Source organism: Thunnus maccoyii, chromosome 20 (assembly GCF_910596095.1).
Source record: "Thunnus maccoyii chromosome 20, fThuMac1.1, whole genome shotgun sequence".
NCBI classification, from domain to species: Eukaryota; Metazoa; Chordata; class Actinopteri; order Scombriformes; family Scombridae; genus Thunnus; species Thunnus maccoyii.
The window spans coordinates 3864009-3882630 of NC_056552.1; the positions used below are offsets into that span (position 1 = coordinate 3864009).

The window sequence follows — 18622 nt, forward strand, 5'->3', positions numbered from 1 at the left end:
TTGGGCGAGGTTTTCCTTTATATCTTTTGCTCCTTTATACACTTATACTTACTTAAGTAAAAGTACAGAAGTATTACCAGGTAAATTTACTTAAAGTATTAAAAGAAAAAGTACTAGTTTTGTAATAAATCTGACGCAGTGACTTAAATATGTTTAATAAAGTAGATTATTAATAGTGAAGCATCAGTGTTAGAGCAGCATGTTACTGTTGTAGCTGCTGGAGGTGGAGCTAGTTTCAACTACTTTATATACACTTAGCTAGTTTAGTCCAGTGGTTCCCAACCTAGGGGTCGGGCCCCTGCAAAGGGTCAGCAGATAAATCTGAGGGGTCGCGAGATAATCAATGGGAAATTAAACTTTGCTTGTTTGGGAAATACTGGAGTTTTTACTGTTTTCTGGCCTTGAACAGTTACTTGAATGAAACCATATGAGACGTCTAGAAGGGGAAATGTTTCTCTGGTGAAACTGTTAAAAACTAATAAACATCTGAAACACGAGTTACAACTACACAGCGAAGAGCTCACAAGACCAAAAGGTTGAGTACTGGTGGTTTAATCTTTAACAGTAAAATTTTTAATCGGAGTAACTAAAGCTGTCACGTAAATGTGGCGGAGTAGAAAGTACAAAGTAGCAGAAAATGGAAAGTGCTTTGTTTACATCCCACCTCTGCCAAAGTGGGGTCAGACTGTACATAACAAACATTTACCTCTGAGCTGTGATGCAGCCTGATCCTCGAGGTAAATGACATGATCCGTTAAGTGTCACCACACTGCAGTGTCATAAGTTTATCAGGCTGCATCAGCCCATTAACACACAACAAGCGCCATTGTCACATAGAAGCAGATGGAGAGAGAGAGAGAGAGAGAGAAATAAAGGAGAATATTCTCACTGGGGTTTTGTGCTCTCGCATGCCTCACATACCAACAAGCAGCAGTGTAGGCTGGCCGCCTGGACATTATTATGCAACAGGCAGATGTTTGTGGGCGAGAGTGAAAGCTAAAGAGCACACAGTTCACTCTGTAATGACCTGCAGTGAGGGATTGTGAGATAGGAGGAGGCCCAGCTGACCGAGGCCAGTGTCTGGGCGGTGCTCACTCCGGGGACAAAGCTCTGACAAATTCCAGATACACGGCTCCGTTCTGCTCTGACATTACTCTCACATCCCCCCAAAAAACGTTCTCAGCATGTGTAAGGCTCTGGCACTTTTACAAAGCTCTCGTAAGGTTTGCATCAGTTTTGCGGCGAAGGTTTTAAGACATAAATTACATAGATTACAAAGTACTGACACAACCTTCAAAAGTGATATCATGATTAGATATTCCTTGGTCACCCATTTTTATCTTGGACATCATCTCATGTTTAATCTCTTTTGACAGCAGGGAAAAAAAGAATAGATCTCTCTAAATGTAGCGCAGGGATTTGAATGATTTACTGAGTGGCAAAACAGCAAATGGAAGTGGAAGGAGCACGTTTAACCTCTTGAATGCTCAATTTTCACTTCAAATGTCCTCGTGTGCCTCTCTGAAACTCAAGACTGCACTTAAGGGCTGCAACTTGCAAATATGAAAATGTTTATTTGTCGACGTGTGAATCATTATGTTAATATTTACCCAAAACAGCCTTCTTTTTTTTTTTTACTTGTGCTTGGCTGCATATTATGAGTTTGTAGAGATGGAGCCACTGGTGGAACCAGCAGTTTAAAGGGGACATAACATGCTTTTTGTGATTTTCTGTTAATTTTATACAGTTACAACGTCAGATATTGGGTTTGAGCATGTACGGATGTATTGAAAGAGTTGACATTTTGAGTAAAGAAGGAGAAAAAGAAGTGTAATGCTACTACTGCTGTTTTTTTACGTAGGAGGAAGCCTCCTGCAGCTGGCCAATCAGAAGGGAGGTGGGGCCTTAAAGAGACAGGAGCTAAAACGGCCTGTTTCAGACAGAGGCTGAACTGAGGGGCTGCATAAAGGACCAGTAGAAGATAAATAAGGAGTTTTTAACTGTAAAACATGCAAAGATATTCCAGTCGAGCCCCAGAATATAAATATAGAAATGTGCATGATACGTCTCCGTTTAAGAGGTTAAACTAAACTGAACTGAGGAGGACTTCGACTCACCTGATCGGGCAGGTTGCTTGGCGACCGGCAGGGACACCTCGGTGAGCGGCAGGATGTAGACGTCCGGGCTTCCCTGGGAGGTTGGCGAGGCCAAGGTGGACATGTTTGCATGGTACTCCTCCCCGTCCACATTCTTGAATTCCTGAAACGCACAAATACACAAATACATGAAGACGTGAAAGATGAGGCAGATTTTACTGGACAATTCGACTGACAGCTGGTTGGAAACTAGTAAACAGCTTTGGTTTATGGTCTGTGGAAACACCAGGGACAAGGATGGAAATAAGTCCAGGACTTTATCGTTCTATCCAGGGCTGCAGCTGATGATTATTTTCATCCTCAATTAATCTGTTGATTATTTTCTTGATCAATCGATTAGTTGTTTGGTCTACAAAGTGTCAGAAAATGCCCAAAGCCCAACGTGACGTCCTCACATGTCTTGTTTTGTCCGTAACCCGAAGATATTTAGTTTACTATCACCATATTATCAAATAAACCTGAAAATATTCATATATGAGAAGCTGGAATGAGAATGCTGATTAATGTTTTGTCGATCGACTAATCGATTGATCGTCGCAGCTCAAGTTCTACGACAAAGTCTGATATGTTGTATTTTAAAATATATTAGAGTGTCGTCAATAAACTTAAACAGCTTCTTGTTTTGCAAGGACAAGAAGATGCAAAAATGGAAACAATCCCCGAAAGCACGTCGAAATCTGTCTTTATTGCAGATCATATGACACGTACACATCCCCTCTGATACAATTAGCAATATTCGACTGCATCAACAGTCCATGAAGAAAGAGAGAGAAAAACACAATCCAAAATTGATGATATGTTGGCTCGCCCACTGACGCAGAGCTAACATAAACTGAAGCAAGCTGTCCTGGCTCGGCTCAGTGTTTCTCTGAGCTGTTTGTGAGACTGTTTAGTGTAAACAAAGCCAGTCTGGTATCTTCAGAGATCATTAGCTCTGAGATTACATGTATCTTAACCCTGAAGTTTGCAATTAAGCTAGATGATTTTCAACGCTGAGATGCTTTCTGGAAACACACAGAGAGAACAGACGGGAAAGAAGAGTTTGAGCGAGTGACTCAACGTTCTTTGAAAAATATTTAGAAATCTTTTCTATATATCAAAATGGAGCAAAACAATATTTGGATTTGATTCACTGCAGTTGTATAAGCTAACATCTGACTCAGCTCTCAGCTTCACATGCCCCCCAAATGGCAGCGGAGTGATCGATAAGTCTTCATAACTCTTGAGTGGCTGAGAGAGAGAGAGATTAGTGTTTGCAGAAGAGATCTTGATAGCCTGAACACACTCGAGTCTGTTGCAACAGAGGTCTTCTAATAAACCGCAATGTTTTACTTCGTGGAAGTGTCTGTTAAGAGTATTAACTGATGAGTAACTGACTGAGAACAAGCAGCAAAAAAAAAAGCTGCCAAAATGGAGAAAAATGATACAGAAAATTCAACAAACTAATGCAGAAACGTTAAAAAGATGGAAATTAAGTTTGCTCTATTTACTCATATGTGTTTGTATGTATTCATGCACAGATATGTACCAAGGTGGGCGACATTGGATGGAAACCATGTGTAGCTCAGTTATGGGATCAGTTACTTGATATGTGGAAGAAAGAAGGTCGACAAGACAGATATTTATCTGGTATAAACAAACGATTGGCTCCTGATCAAAAGATGTGTGCCTCATTGTTCTGCAGCTTTGGGTTTGGCAAGCTTGTTATTTGTTTGTTCAGAGATATTTGGATGAAACTGCGTATATTCAGGATGATAAAAGATGAATATGATCTCTATATTTGAGGCTGATTTCTGGTATTTTTACCATTTACTGTTGAAACTGGACGGTACGTTAATTTAGAAAATTAGTTACATTTTGTTTTCTACTGTTGTTTTTATTGGGAACAGCGTAATGTTTCGTTTAATAAGATAGAAACAGATATTGATTGATGGATGACGCACAAAGACTCGGTTGACTGTTCATATACTGTATGAAAATTTGGGATTTTTTTCTTTTTGTTTGTTTGTTTCTTTTCTTTTTGCACATGCTTCCATATTAGCTTTGTATATGTACGACTAAAAGATGCATCTTTTGTTAAATAGCGGCGTCTTATAATCCCATGCGATGGGCCAGATGTTTAGACACAGAAATAAAAATAAAACTATTCATGTTTTTTTTTTCTTTCTTTTCTATGAATGTTTTTTTGGTAATGGATCTAAACATTAGATGGAGCATCTTTCACAAACTGAAAAATATTCTATAATTTTGCATAAAAAAGAGATTTTGTGATAATATATATATAATAAAATGTCTTTATTCATTATTATAGGTACCATTAATATCATTCTTATTTAGCTATATTTAAAATAATCACTCTATACTCAAAACAAGGACTGTGAGATGTGCAGACCAAATAATAAATGTGTTATGAAAAACAAAGATGCATCATTAATTCATCATTTTTCTGTCCCACTCTATAGACTAACACTAATTATTATCACAGCATTCTAAAAGTTCTGAGAGAAATAAGCCACTAACAGTTACAGAACTGACTTTAGATCATTCTAGTTCTTGAAGATCTCCTTTGAAGCGAACTGCAGGCTCTCGTGGGTTTTTTCCATTTTTTATGAGTTCTCCATGTTAGCGTGTTACAGCACTTTAAAGCCTGCACTGGATAAGCAGCGATGAGCCCCTGAAAGATTCCCTCTGTCTGCCGAACACACAGAGACACATCGCAGGATGAAGAGGAGGAGGACGAGGAGGAGGGGGGGGGGAGGAGGAAGGGGAGGAGGGATGGGAGGGGAGTTGGCCGCATCCACAGACCGGATGTCAGAATGAAAGTCTCTTGGTTGGGAGCTGGAGAGCAGCAGGGTCTCAACACTGGAAAAATGTGACCTGCTGCAGCCCTCTGCAACACCCACTCAAACACACACACACACACGCACAGGCACACACACACACACATACACACACACATAAACACCTCCATCTTTCGCTTCATCCTGTCCTCTAAGAATGTTTGCATGTACACACACACACACACACACATGCACACTTCAGTATGTTGCACACTCTCCCTCATCCGCAGATCCAAATCTTCACACGGCCCTGCGCGCCCTCCCATTCAACATGTGGTTTCACTCTTGACACACACACACACACACACACGCTGTCACACACACACACACACACACACACACACACTAGCGTTCACAGAGATCTCTCTTTCCATACATCCTGCAGTAATGTGTATCAGAATTAAGGCTGCAAGTAATAAAAAAAATGTTGACAAATTGAAGAAATGCACAAAGTTATTGAATGAACAATGATATAAAAGTAAGAAACTTCACATTTGAGAAGCTGGAACCAGAAAATCTTCAGTATTTTTGCTTAAAACATAAAATTTTAGGACAACGAATTGTCTGATAGCTCCAGATAAAGCTGCAACTAACGATTATTTTTTATTATTAATTCATCTTTCAGTTTCTTTCACGTTTAATCATTTAGTCAATAAAGCATCAGACAATTGTGAAAAACAACCATCGCAACATCCTGGACTCTGAGGCAACATCCTCATGTGTCTCATTTTGTCCAACCAACAGTCCAAAACCCCCAAATATTACATTTGCAATCATGCAAGACCAAGAAAAAGAACATATTCTCAAATCTGAGAGTGTTAAACCTGCAAATGTTTGGCATTTTCACTTGAAAAACGATTATTTAAACAGCTGCCGATTAATCGAGTAATCATCGCAGCTCCAGTTACAGCGCTATTTAACTCATGCTCAACAGAAAAAAACACTTTGCTTCTCTGTTAAAAAGTATGACTTTAACATTAACAAGTGATTAAAAAGTGATGGTGTGGCTGAGTGGCATCTTTTTAAATCCAATGATTTAATACTCATGGTCCCCTTTCCATCTTTTTTTTTTTTTTTTAATTATTTTTTAAATTAACCAGGAAAACAGATTAACTCTTTTTCAAGAGTGCATTGGCCAAGTTGGACAGCAACTTCGATGAGTAATATTAAACAAATAACATAAAAATACGTCTCAATATCAGAGTGAAACACTGCAGCTATAAATCATGAATAAAATCTCCGATACGATCATAAAAATAACATCTAAAAGACAACTTAAGACTCCCAAACACAACCCAATAGCTGCCTAAATAAGTTAAATAAAACAAATAAGACCAATCTAAAACACTTAATCTATGCAACTAACACATGCAGAGTTTAAAACACCCCAAAACATCAGCAGCCAGTGACCCCGCAGCATCTCCCACTCACTTACCTTTCCTCCACAGGTGAGGACGACATGTCAGACGCCCTGGACTCAGAAAACGCCTTCAAAATGTGTAAAAGCATTTCAATCAATTTCTTGCCATCACACACACACACACACACACACACACATGCACTCAGTGGCCCCATTGCAGGGGCTCCCATCGGTGTGATGGGTGCAGGGCAGCAGGAGGCCGGCGGCGCCAGGAGGAGCGGCTGCAGAAAAAGGCTTCATCATTCTGCAGAGAGAGTCCAGAGAGGAGGAAGAGGAGGAAGAGGAGCTGACCACTGACTGTTTCCAGGGACTGCTGGGGATGGAGTGATGGAGGGAGAGAAAATGAGGTGGGGGGGTGGGGTTGGTGGGGGAAGGGGGGGGGTGAACCCTATCTCACGGGTTCACAGGCGAAGGCTGAAACCTGTGGTCGTCTCATGAGGGAGAGGAGGAGAGGAGAGAGAAGCTGAGCCCCCACAAATATGTGAGGGAGAAAAATACAAGTGGGAGGAGGGGAGGAAGAGGAGGTGGTGGTGGTGGTGGTGGTGAGGAGGTGGTGGGGTGGGGGGTGGAGGGGGGTTCACATACTATACTCGTGACATCATTTGCTCTCTTCCTCTCTCTTTCGCTCTCTCTCTCCCAAAAGCCAAAGAACATCTGCAGGGCAGTCCCCCCCCCCCCCTTCCCCGACCGAACCAGGAACACACACACCCGCATCCACACATACGCTGACCTCCGACGCCGACCTTTAACCTCATCATACGTGCCAAAAGCTGAACTTAAAGGACAGGTTCACAATTTTTTTCAAGTGTGTCTTAAACCAGCAGTCAGGTGTCCGTATGAGCGGTGAAAGAAGTTTTTCCTCGCTGTGTTCATACTGGCTGTTAAAAGATCCTTCAAATGTGTTTTCAATGGAAGTGATGGAGGCCAAAAACCCACAGTGTGTCCACACGGTCGTTTAAAAGTCGATGTGAAGTTTATATGAGGCTTCATCAGTCTCAGTTAGTCATATCAAGTGGCGGTGAGGTCTGTCGGAGGAAGTACCTCATCTTTCTGTCACTGTTTGTAAAACACAGAGAGCTTTTTCTCTCTCGTCTCCTCTTGAAGTTTTTTTTTTTTTTTTTCATTATTTTCCCTGAAATTCCCTCTTCCTGCTCTGGGAGAGGCTGTGTCTAATTCCAGATGGGGCCCTGAGGCCGGATGCACTGTGGGCTCATGGGTATGCCCTTCCTCACGCCCTCATGCCTCCCCAAGCCCCCCCCCTCTCCCCCCCGCCCCCTTAACCCTCCACCCCTCACCCTCCTTTCCCACTCCGGCCCAGGTCCGAGCTGGGTGGTCCAACCAGCCAAAGACACAAAGCAGACATGAGGATATCATACATGTACATACACTAAACTAATGTCGACAACAACTCGAGATGCAAACATATAAACACACAGAAAGAGAGAGAGAGAGAGAGAGAGAGAGAGAGAGAGAGAGAGAACAGGATGTTATGTAATACGGCTGCAGATATTCCTGTAATCAGAGCGGCTCTGAAGACACATTCAGAACGACAAAGAGGAAGTGGGAAAAAAAGGAAAGAGAAGCTGCGGGTGAAGAGAGAGAAGATGAAGATGAAACCCTTCATTATTAAAACAATGGTACATGTCCCCGACTCTGTGAGAAAAGTCATCCGACAGGTTTAATCACGCGGCTCTCCACACAGTTTTATATATCAATATTACATCTCACATCTTTGCTCCTATATTGCACCCTTCAAGTGTAAGTTTATTTTAGAGAACGAGGAGCAGAGAAGTATTTTGTGGGTCTTCGGTTATCTGACTGGGGAATTTCTAGCTCGCCTCTTTCTAGCTTAGCCCTGAGGAGGCTGCAGGAGAGTTAATTTTCAGGCTGCTGATTAAAATTTCTACTCGGGACAACGGGAGTTATTTCATTTTACATAAGACAGCGAACAAGCGTATAAACTTACATTGAAAGCATATTTGAAGGGGAACGATTACAGCGACGAAAAGCTCTCTACTGTTGTGTATAAGACATAGTTGAAAAATGAGCCTTTAAAAGGTACTCTGTGCTTTTTGACTCTGAGTGGTGCTGAGGAGGGATGTTTTGTCGAGCCCTTGTGGGAAGAGGATGAACATAAACATGCACAAGCAGATGGTTGACACGTACATTTATTCCGACTGCAGAGGACAGGAATGTAAATGTTTCTGGGTTTCACAAGATGTGACAGCTGTTGCTGGTAACGTCAGGTTGAGGGTTTTTATACTGTAGTAAGTTAGTATACTGAGGTGGTAGAGAGCAAAAACAGCTAAAAGAGAGCGAATATTAGACAGAAACACGACTCCAAATGAATGATAATGTTGCTCCGTTACTTGCTGGATGTGGAAATTAGCAACTGTTTGCTAACAAGTTCAACATATCAACTTAAAAGGTGATGATATGTCAGTTTTGTGTCCACATCTTGTTTCCAATGCAGGTTTAAAAGTCTTAACATCACCTTAAATAAGCTGAAACATGTAGGCGAATCTGCAGAAACACACAGCTGACACACACAAGACATTTATGCTGTACAATCCCATCGTTCCTCTAATATTCACACACACACACACACACACACACACACACACACACACACAGTATGCTGCTCACACTCTTGTCCTATTTTCTCCGACGCTGTGACCCATTTCATGGTGCCGCTCAGAAATCGGGTCTTGCAGCACTGACACAAGATGCTATTGAAAAGCTGCAGGCTTCCCGCCGCTCCACAAACACAGCCTCCATCACCTTTGTCTTGCTTTTTCTGTTTACTTACCATCAACATTTTCTGAGTTTAAATGGCTGGAGAGCTTGTGTCATGAATATAATGGAAGTCTGATGAGAGGCTGCATGCAATGTTCTCTGTTTGGGGCCATTTGCAGTAACGCTGGCGGGCAGAGAGAGTGAGAGAGAGAGTGTGCAAGACTCCATAAAAACTTGATATGATACAATGAGTGTGTGTGTGTGTGTGTGTGCATGAGGGTGCTGAGGTGTGTCACTTTTGTCCTCATATTTTATTCATGTGCAAGTGGATGAGGAATGATGGGAGGAGAGTCTCACCTTGAAGCCGGTTTTGCCCTTCTTGCAGCAGAGGCAGGCCAGCATGAGGAAGACGAAGGTGAAGAGACCAGAGAAGGAGATGGCCACCACAGCCAGGGAGGACGACCAGGACAGCCCACTCAGCGGCGCGCCATCTGCAGGACACAAGCGGGTGTTACAACGACAGATTCACCTGACGTGGATCAAAGCATGTGTGACATAAGAGAGCGATTAGATTACAACAATAAAAGCGTGAATGTGATTTATTCTGCTGTAACTTACAGAATAGTTCATGACTGTTTTCTCAGGAGATCTTCCGTTCAGAGACACTGTTTGATTTACAGCTTGGCATCATGTTTTTGCTCAAAATGAAATGCTGTTATACACGTTATAGTCCTTTAGGGTTTGAACCACATCACACCTCTGCACAGAAAACCAGACTGAAACATGCAAATGTTCATTTATCACCCTCATCCAGCAACAGAAGCACCAAAGATGTTTTTTTTGCACTAATTGTCTTTTTCATGAAAAAATGCATCAATATATACAGTTCACTGTGTACACTGTGGAAGTGATTTGCAAATAAATAAGGGGATTTTTTTAAATAATGAGGTTCCAGAGAGGTGGAAGATAAAACTTGTGTAAAACCTCAGTCTGATGTGTCAATATATACAACATATATACAGTATATGCATATCATTGTGCATATTTATGATGATTTGATGTGATTCTTTTCCTTTCAAAACTTGTGTTTATGTCAACTTGTTATGCTTTTGTTAATTTATTTACATTGTGCTCGATATTTCCATTATCGGTTGTTAACTGTTCACATGGGGAGAGCTACTGTTGTGCTGTTTTACTCTAATTTTGTTATTTTCAAAATGACATAATTATTGAAGTTTGTGAGTTTGTGTTTACAGTTGAGCTCTGATATCTTCCAGGCAGACTTTTGTGAAGTCCACAGAGCATAATGTACCATCAGTAGCTTTGATTGGTGACATTTCAGATATTAACGTCATTAGACATCTAGACATTTGGACAAATAAACAACCAGTCAACACCTTCAGACTGGTAACCTGCAGCAAAATTGTTTTTTAAAAGGGAACAAACATGCTCCATGTGATTTTCTGTCATTTATATACTGTTATAATGTAAAATGTTTATGTTAAACATGGTCAAAGATCCAAAACTTGATCTGAACACGGATAAAAATGCTCCCTGCAAGTCAAAAGTCAGGGCTTCAATCTGCTCTGAACGCTCCGTTTGCAATGTTACCTCTTCTTCCTCCTCGTGATGACATCATATTGTTCACAAATGCCCACTAACGGCCATCTGTTTCCTTGACTTTAACTGTCGCTGAGGTTATTAGCGCCGTGTCCTCTCTCATGTTTCAGATCTGATTCAGGGGGCCTTAAAGAGACAGGAGCTAAAACGGCTGAACTGAGGGGCTGCGTAAAGGACCAGTACAAAATAAATAAAGAGTTTTAAACCATAAATCATGCAAAGATATTCCAGTAGAGCCCCAGAATATAAATATAGACCTGGAGATGTACATGAGGGATTATTTCTCCAGTGTTTTGCCTTTTTTCAGTAGTTAACAGTAGAGACAGACAGGAAACATGGAGAGAGGAAGGCAGTCTCTGTGATGCCCACATTAAACACTTTTAACTGATGTAACCCAGGACTGAAAACATGAGTAATTAATTACACTAGACACTCTAAAGAGCATTTTGGCATCACATGCTGAGATAGATGATAAATACTAAATGTGTCCTAAACGCATTGTTTTATCTGTTCGATTAATCTGCAAAACAACACATTTAGTGATTTAATTCAATCGAGATGTAAATATAATTACGATACACGACATTAACATATGTTTATTTACAATATTTAACACGCTTCAACTCCACTTCTGAAAGCCCAGCAGAGACGTTATTTCCTTCAGGCTCTATCTCTCTCTCTCTCTCATCCCGCCGCTCTGAGCCTCATTCTGCACCAGTGAAGCCAATTTTCAAACTCTGATGGTTCCATGTGTGTGGCGCCTCACACGCTGCCCAATCTCACAAATAATACCTTGTTCCCAATTTTGGAGGGTTTTCTTTTTTTTTTTTCTTTTTTTTTTTTTAAAGCGATGGATGATTTATTTTTCACACTTCTGCAATGGCTTCCCAAAATGCAACGGTTACCATGGAAACAGATTGGACGGACAGCCGTGCAGGATTGCCTTCAGCTGTAAATCTCTCACGCTGATTCCTGCCAAAAACGGTGCCACCCAGCTCCGACGACACACACACACACACACACACACACACACACACACACACACACACATACACACACACAGACATAATAAACAGAGCTCAGAGAGTCATTTCTGCTGCCAGTTCGTGCTGATCCTCTGAAAGCTGGTGCGACTTTCAGTGAGTATCGGGGCTCTTAGTATAATTGGACAGAGAGGGAACGCTGTTGTTTAGGAGGCCGGCTGGCAGAATGTAGGAAGAGAACAGAATTCGTCAAAAATCATGCAACTTTAACAGTTAAATGCTGGATTAGTCGGCCTCCCGCAGCTTTTTGGAACACAGAGTCTGAATTTTTCCACTCAAATAGTCCGTAAAACAGAGCAAATATGATGCCACATCACGCAGACAGGCAGGGAGAGCTGGAAAAAGCCAGCTTGCTAAATCAGTCAATAACCATTTAGTGCTTTGAAACACTAAGATGATTCGGATTTAATTAGTCTTTATTTGTCCGGGGGTAATAACAGAGAGCAGGAGAAATATTCTGCCTCTTTTTTGAGGTTTATTTAAAACTCCCTGGCTGACAAATCCCAGTTTTCCCCAACAAAGTGGGAGAGCGGGAAGCAGCTCCGCGTTAATATCTGAGGAACACACTTCGGTCCACGTGGAGTCGAGCTCAGGGCGATACGGACAAAATCAAATATCGCAATATTTTCAAATAACTCAATATTGATATTGCGATGATATTATAGGGATGACTATTGATGCTTCCGCAACATATTTACACAATGAGATTTTTGATAAATAATCATCTGTACTGTGGATAAGTTCAGAAAATGACATCACTTTACTGTTATACAGCCTCTAAAACCAGGAAAAGACGACACTTCTGCCATATCACCAGATTACGATGTCCATAATCTAAGGTAAGTCTCATATCATGTTATCGATATAATATCGATATATTGCCCAGCTCCAGCGCAGCTAATACACTAATACACCAACACAATAACCACAAACCTTTGAGTAACTGATCAAACTATTAAAATTTCTAAGTATTAAAGACTGGAGATATTCTTTATTTCGCTAATTGTCAATAAATCTGAGGAAAAGACCAAAGACGACATAGAATGGTGAAAATAGTCACCAACAGATGCACTATTATCTTCCTGTTTGGGAAAAGCTTTCTAAAATCTGCAGTGCTCAGCTTTTTTAGGAGATTGCTTTCGCCTTTTTTTTTTTTTTTTTTAAAAGAAACTATTTGTGAGTCATTTTTGACAGATTAACAATTTCAACATGAACCGATGAGCTCACAGACAGAGTAGGAACGTCCACTGAGGAGCTTGTTTTTTAATGAGAAAGACAGAATTAATATCTAATCTTATGTCTGAACCGTTTCTCCAGTGAAGAAACCCGGAGAGGTCGTGTAGGCAGGTGCAGAAAAAGAAAGCTTAGTACAGCAGTCGGTAAGCAGGAGACGATGAAGCTGATTTCACCAGTCAGCAAATGTCCAACATGTTATTTAGCAGTTAATACTCCGTCTTGTTGAAGTAGTAGAGGAGTTTAAAATATTTAGGAACCTTTTTTTCAGCCAACACAGAATACATTTTTTCACAAAAGCAATGCAAGCGCTCGAATCTAATCAGGAAAAATTGGATTCTTTCGAAATGAGCGAGAACATTTTAGAGGCTGATTACAGAATTCTTGTTGAAGGTGTTTTAACTTTTAATATGTGTACACGCTGTGGACACCTGGGAGCTGAGAACAAAAAACAAACCAGTAAAATTACTGGGAAAGAGCAGAAACAACTGGACTGTTATTGTTGTTTGTACTGTGCATGCTGTGTTACTTATTATTGTATGTGTTATTTACTATAATGTGTTTTAACCAACCTGTGAAGGCCGAAGTCAAATCTCCACATTTGTGGACAATAAAGATTATTATTATTATTGTTGTCCAGCTGATATGAGGTCAAACTACGGTGGCCATGAAGACAAAACACATACAAAAAGCACAAACATTGCGTTTTAGAATTTGTTGCTGTTGTTTGTTGCCAGTCTTCCAAATTAATCAACAAAACACGTCTGATCTGACGCCGCTATCGGAGGGATAACATCATCTGTTCGTGCCTCTCGCAGCTGTTTCACACCTTCGTTGAGAAGTTTTATGTGGTGATTGGTCGGATAAGGTGGTTTGATTATAGGTTTAAGCACAAAAACAACTTAGTTAGCAAAATATCATGGTTAAAATAAGCACTTTGTTAAAGATGGGAGACATTAGTCGTCATGGTTACAATAATAACCATGTAGTGAAGGTTAGGGGATGATCGTGGTCATGTTTTTTTTTTTTTTAAAAACAACAGTGTTGACCAACACTGTTAACGATCTTGCACGTCGAAGTTCAGTGTTTTATTGACCCATCCATGCACCCTGAGCTCCTCTATACACAGACTTTATTCTCTATTATAAAATCATCTGATTTCCTCCTCTGCTGTTCTCATAATAGCTTGAACGTTAATTTGTGTTGCTCACGTTAATGACCGATCCTGCTGTTTTTCTTGGGAAGACAGTTTAATTCTTAGTAGTTTCAAAAAGTGTGTTTCTATTCAGCCAAAAAATGACAAAGTGACAAAAAAAGTGATTTATAACTGAATTGACCCTTAAAATGGTCAACAAAACAGAACAAGCACCACAGCAACTACGAAAGATGATATTAGTCGTTATTTCCACATCCAGCGGTTACGGAGAAACATTATCATTCATTTGGAGTCGTGTTTCTGTCCACCTGGTGAATGTAAGTCCAAGATTCACTCCTGAGGGAAGTATCTGGCTCTTTAGCCGCTAAATGCTCCACCACTCCCTGATATGCAAGAGCCGAGAGTGAATCAAAACAGTAAAAGTTGCAGCTGGACAGATAAACGATGAGCTGAAACTCGCTATAAAGCTCTGTAAAGCCGAGAGGAGCTGCAGAGCCTACACACAACATACTGACATTTAATACAATGATATTATCAGTTAATATCAATAATAACATGCAATTTGGAAACGACAATGAAAGTGAGAGTGAGTTGCATTTCTCTGAATCTTTTCACTTCTCTATGTGTGTCACACTTTGCAGTATTTTTGTATTTGGAGCACATTTTCTTTAGTGTGTTTGTGCTTTTGCTTTCATACTGTATGTGCTTTGTCCTCAGGGGAGCGACTGTATTGAACACCCCCACAAACACACAAAAAACACCCAGCTGTAGTGTTTTCTTCCTCGGCTGTGTAAAGTCGATTCCATTGACTGCTAATCTAAATGAAAAATAGAGGATTCTTTCCTCTTGTTGGACATAATGAGCCCAGATCCAAAGAGATAAATGTCTCCTCTAAAGGTTGTTCAGTTCACGAGGACACATCCCTCCTGAGAGCTTCATTAACTACACTCAACAACACAGTACACACTGAGGAAGACAGGAAGGTGGACTGACATTTTCTGAGCTGCTGTATTTTTTCTCTCCTTTACAACGTGATGGCAGCAGTTTGAGTACCATACAGCTCTCAGCTACTCAGAGGTGGTAGCCATTTTTAGCCTCCTGAGGCAGCGAGCTGAAGCACATCCTGATGACTAAATGATGAAAAGGGGAGCGAGCTCGGAGGAGACGAGTCGACAGGAGAGAAGAAAAGGAACCGAGAAAGGAGAAGGAGACTGAAGAGCTGTGTAATCTTACAGCGTCCCCCCCCCCCCCCCCTCCCCCCACACACACCCCCCTCCCCCCCTCCAGGAGAATCTGCTCAGCACTCAGAGCTGAAGAAGAGCAGCAGCTCTGAGTCTAACCGAGAGCAGACAGAAGCAGAAACTGCAAGCGTGCAAGTCTATCTAACAACCTCATGTGTTTGTTCTGCCTTTACAGAGACAGAGCTGACTGAGAAATCACTCCGGATATTTCTGCAGCTTAATGAGTTCCAGCTTCATCCTGATTTACACATTTTCATACTCAAACTCTCAGCAGCGTGCGAAGCCTGTGAACTCGTGCTGTTAGAATACAAATTGCCTCGCAGGACTAGCTGATATACTGTAGCTGCACTCAAGAGAGGCAAATTAAAGAAATAATTTGACACTTTAAGAAAAATGCTTATCCGCTTTCTTGCCAAGAGTTAGATGGAAAGATTGATACTGCTGTCAAGTCTGTAAGCTAAATATGAAGCTAGAGCTGGATGGGAAAGGTTGTAAAATAACTGAGCTGGTCATTTGAGGGTTGAAAATACTTCACATTGACATCAAAATGACATTAGATCCATTAAATTTGGGTTTGGCTGATATGGGGCGTCCATGTTTGTTATCATTGTCAGATATATCAGAGCTTTCAGGAAAAGTTTCCTGATGTTAATTAGTTGGAACATCTCCAAGAAGTTACTGTGTCCGGGCCAAGAAATTGCTTCTGCATTTAACTCCCCCCTAAAAACACAACTTTCCCTTTTTACATTTCTGTTTTTGTCCAAGTTAAACAAACTCGATTTAATGTGTGAATTAGCAAAATTTAGAGGTTGTTGGTAGGCAGATATTTAAAACTTTGGACAAAGCCAGGCTCATTGTTTCCCCCTACCTCCCCCAGTGTAAAGACATGAGAAAGATCTTCTCATCTAACTCTCAGCAAGAAATCAAATAGCCTAAGTGTATTTCCCAAAATGTTGAACCATAAGGAACCACTACGATGTAACTACAAACCAAATCGGCAGAAGAAAACGTCGGCATTGAACATTTCTGCAAACCACAGAAACGTTGAATATATATACGTTTCAACACATGAACTACGTATCACATCAACATTTCTACAAATGTAGCATATTAACATTTCTACCTGTTGAATAATGACGTTTTATGGTGTGACAACGCAGTGGTTAAGGTCTGGTTAGGTTTAGGCACAAAGACCACTTGGTAAGGGTTAGAGAAAGATCATGGTTTGGGTTAAAATAAAATCAAAATAGGGTTGGGGTTAGGGTTAGGGGTTAGGGTTATGGTTAGGGGTTAGGGTTAGGGGTTAGGGTTAGAGCTGGGGTTAGGGTTATGGTTAGGGGTTAGGGTTATGGTTAGGGGTTATGGTTAGGGTTAGGGTTTTGGTTATGGGTTAGGGTTATGGTTAGGGTTATGGTTAGTGATTAGGGTTATGGTAGGGGTTAGGGTTATGGTTAGGGGTTAGAGTTATGGTTAGGGGTTAGGGTTAGGGCTGGGGTTAGGGTTATGGTTAGGGGTTATGGTTACGGTTAGGGGTTAGGGTTTTCGGTTAGGGGTTAGGGTTATGGTTAGGGTTTTGGTTAGGGGTTAGGGTTAGGGTTATGGTTAGGGGTTAGGGTTTTGGTTAGGGGTTAGGGTTATGGTTAGGGGTTAGGGTTAGTTGTTAATATGCTACGTTTTGTAGAAATGTTGATATACGTTTTGTTGAAATGTTAATATGCTACGTATTTCACGTTTTGAAACGTAGACATTCAACGTTTCTGTGGTTTGCAGAAACATAAACTGCCAACGTTTTATTCTGGCGACCAGGCTGCAACTAGAGATCTTCATGGGTCCAAAAACTGATCCAAAACAGACATTAAAAAAAAAGGAGCCCCAAACCGAAAGGAACCTGTGGATGGTCCAAAATGCTCTGAAAAAGGATAATTAGACTGATCCACATGCACTGGCAGCAGCTGCAATTAAAAAGTAGTGATAATAAGAACCAATGTAAAGTCAAAGAAACTAATTCCTGCTGTGATCCACTTTGGTATGAGACTTACTGACACACAGACCTGAAACCCAAAGGAGTAGCTGGCTAGTGGCGGTGCTAGCTCAGCCAGCTCTCTCAGTCATGTGACCATCATCTCCCTGCAGTCACTGAGAGTTTGTGAGTCTGAGCCAAGTCTGTAGTTTTCTTTAAGGCAGAGCAAACAATAAGTGACTGAGCTGTCTGACAGCTCAGGTATGAGTCACTGCAATGGTGTGTCTGTCAGACAAAAGTGTGGTTGGTATGTTGTATATTTAGATTAGAGCTGACAGACTGAGCGGAGACCAAACTTTAACATTATATCCTGGATATCAGCCTGGATGTGGCGCTGCATTGTAGCATTAACTCCGCAGCTGCAAAAAACAACAAATAAATGTTTTTTGATGTCCATGTTGGCTTGTATGTATACCCGCTTCATGGATAGTGATTACAGACCAAATCCAGCCATCAGTGATCAGTGTGTCACTAATGTTCAACCTCCTCTATTAAAAACAGACAATTACAGGGCAAGCGATGCCCAGTTTTTTTGATGCAGCTGATCCAGAAGGGACACATTTTCCTGTCCGAGCCGAGTCACTGCCCTGGCTCCGTTCCTGTGCCTGCTGCTCACATCCAACTCAGGGGGATCGGCAGGAAGTGTATCCAAGGGACAACCTTCACCCATCATCAGCCCTGGTTACTGTCCTTGCTACGGCTAAATTACCGTATTGGCTCTAATATTCTATTCTGGATATTACATTTTAAAAAGCGGAGGTTGTCTTACATTCAAGGACGAGACAATTATGAGTTCACAAGATATCCTTGAAAGTACTGCTGTAACGCCGGCTCCTACAGGGTTTGTTGCATTATGGGTTGCAGTCAGTCAGTCTGCAATGAAAGTGTTTCGTTAACTCGGTTCAACCTGCAGGAGTTTCTGAAGGCTTCTGCCCATGAGGAAATAAATTCTTGACTGGTGAAAACGAATCTAAAGAAACTTCTGACGTCTTTGCTGCAGAAAGAGATCCGAATCGTCTGTCAAGCAGCCAAGAATTACTGCTGTTCCAGATGATAGCGAGTTCAAACAGGCTGCTTTTGACCGCTTCCAAGAGGCTGACAGAAGAGAGAGTGATTATGTGTCTGACAGAGAGGCCGTACAAATGTGGGATTTACAT

At 41.2% G+C, this 18622-nt stretch overlaps 1 protein-coding gene across 4 annotated transcripts in view; it reads right to left on the minus strand.

Annotated features, from left to right (window-relative positions):
• aatkb (apoptosis-associated tyrosine kinase b) overlaps positions 1–18622 on the minus strand; it is a 49504-nt gene that overhangs the window by 23017 nt on the left and 7865 nt on the right. Inside the window, exons 1-3 of one of the 4 annotated variants that reach the window (XM_042397901.1) lie at positions 9771–9823; positions 9510–9643; positions 2118–2259 (exon numbers count right to left, since the gene is read on the minus strand). In XM_042397901.1, the coding sequence (XP_042253835.1) occupies positions 2118–2259; positions 9510–9554 (187 nt within the window). In that variant the 5' untranslated portion in view covers positions 9555–9643; positions 9771–9823. Of the gene's footprint in view, positions 1–2117; positions 2260–4691; positions 4774–6431; positions 6702–9509; positions 9644–9770; positions 9824–18622 lie in introns of those variants that run through there. The other 3 variants (XM_042397900.1, XM_042397903.1, XM_042397904.1) reach the window with 3 other exon arrangements.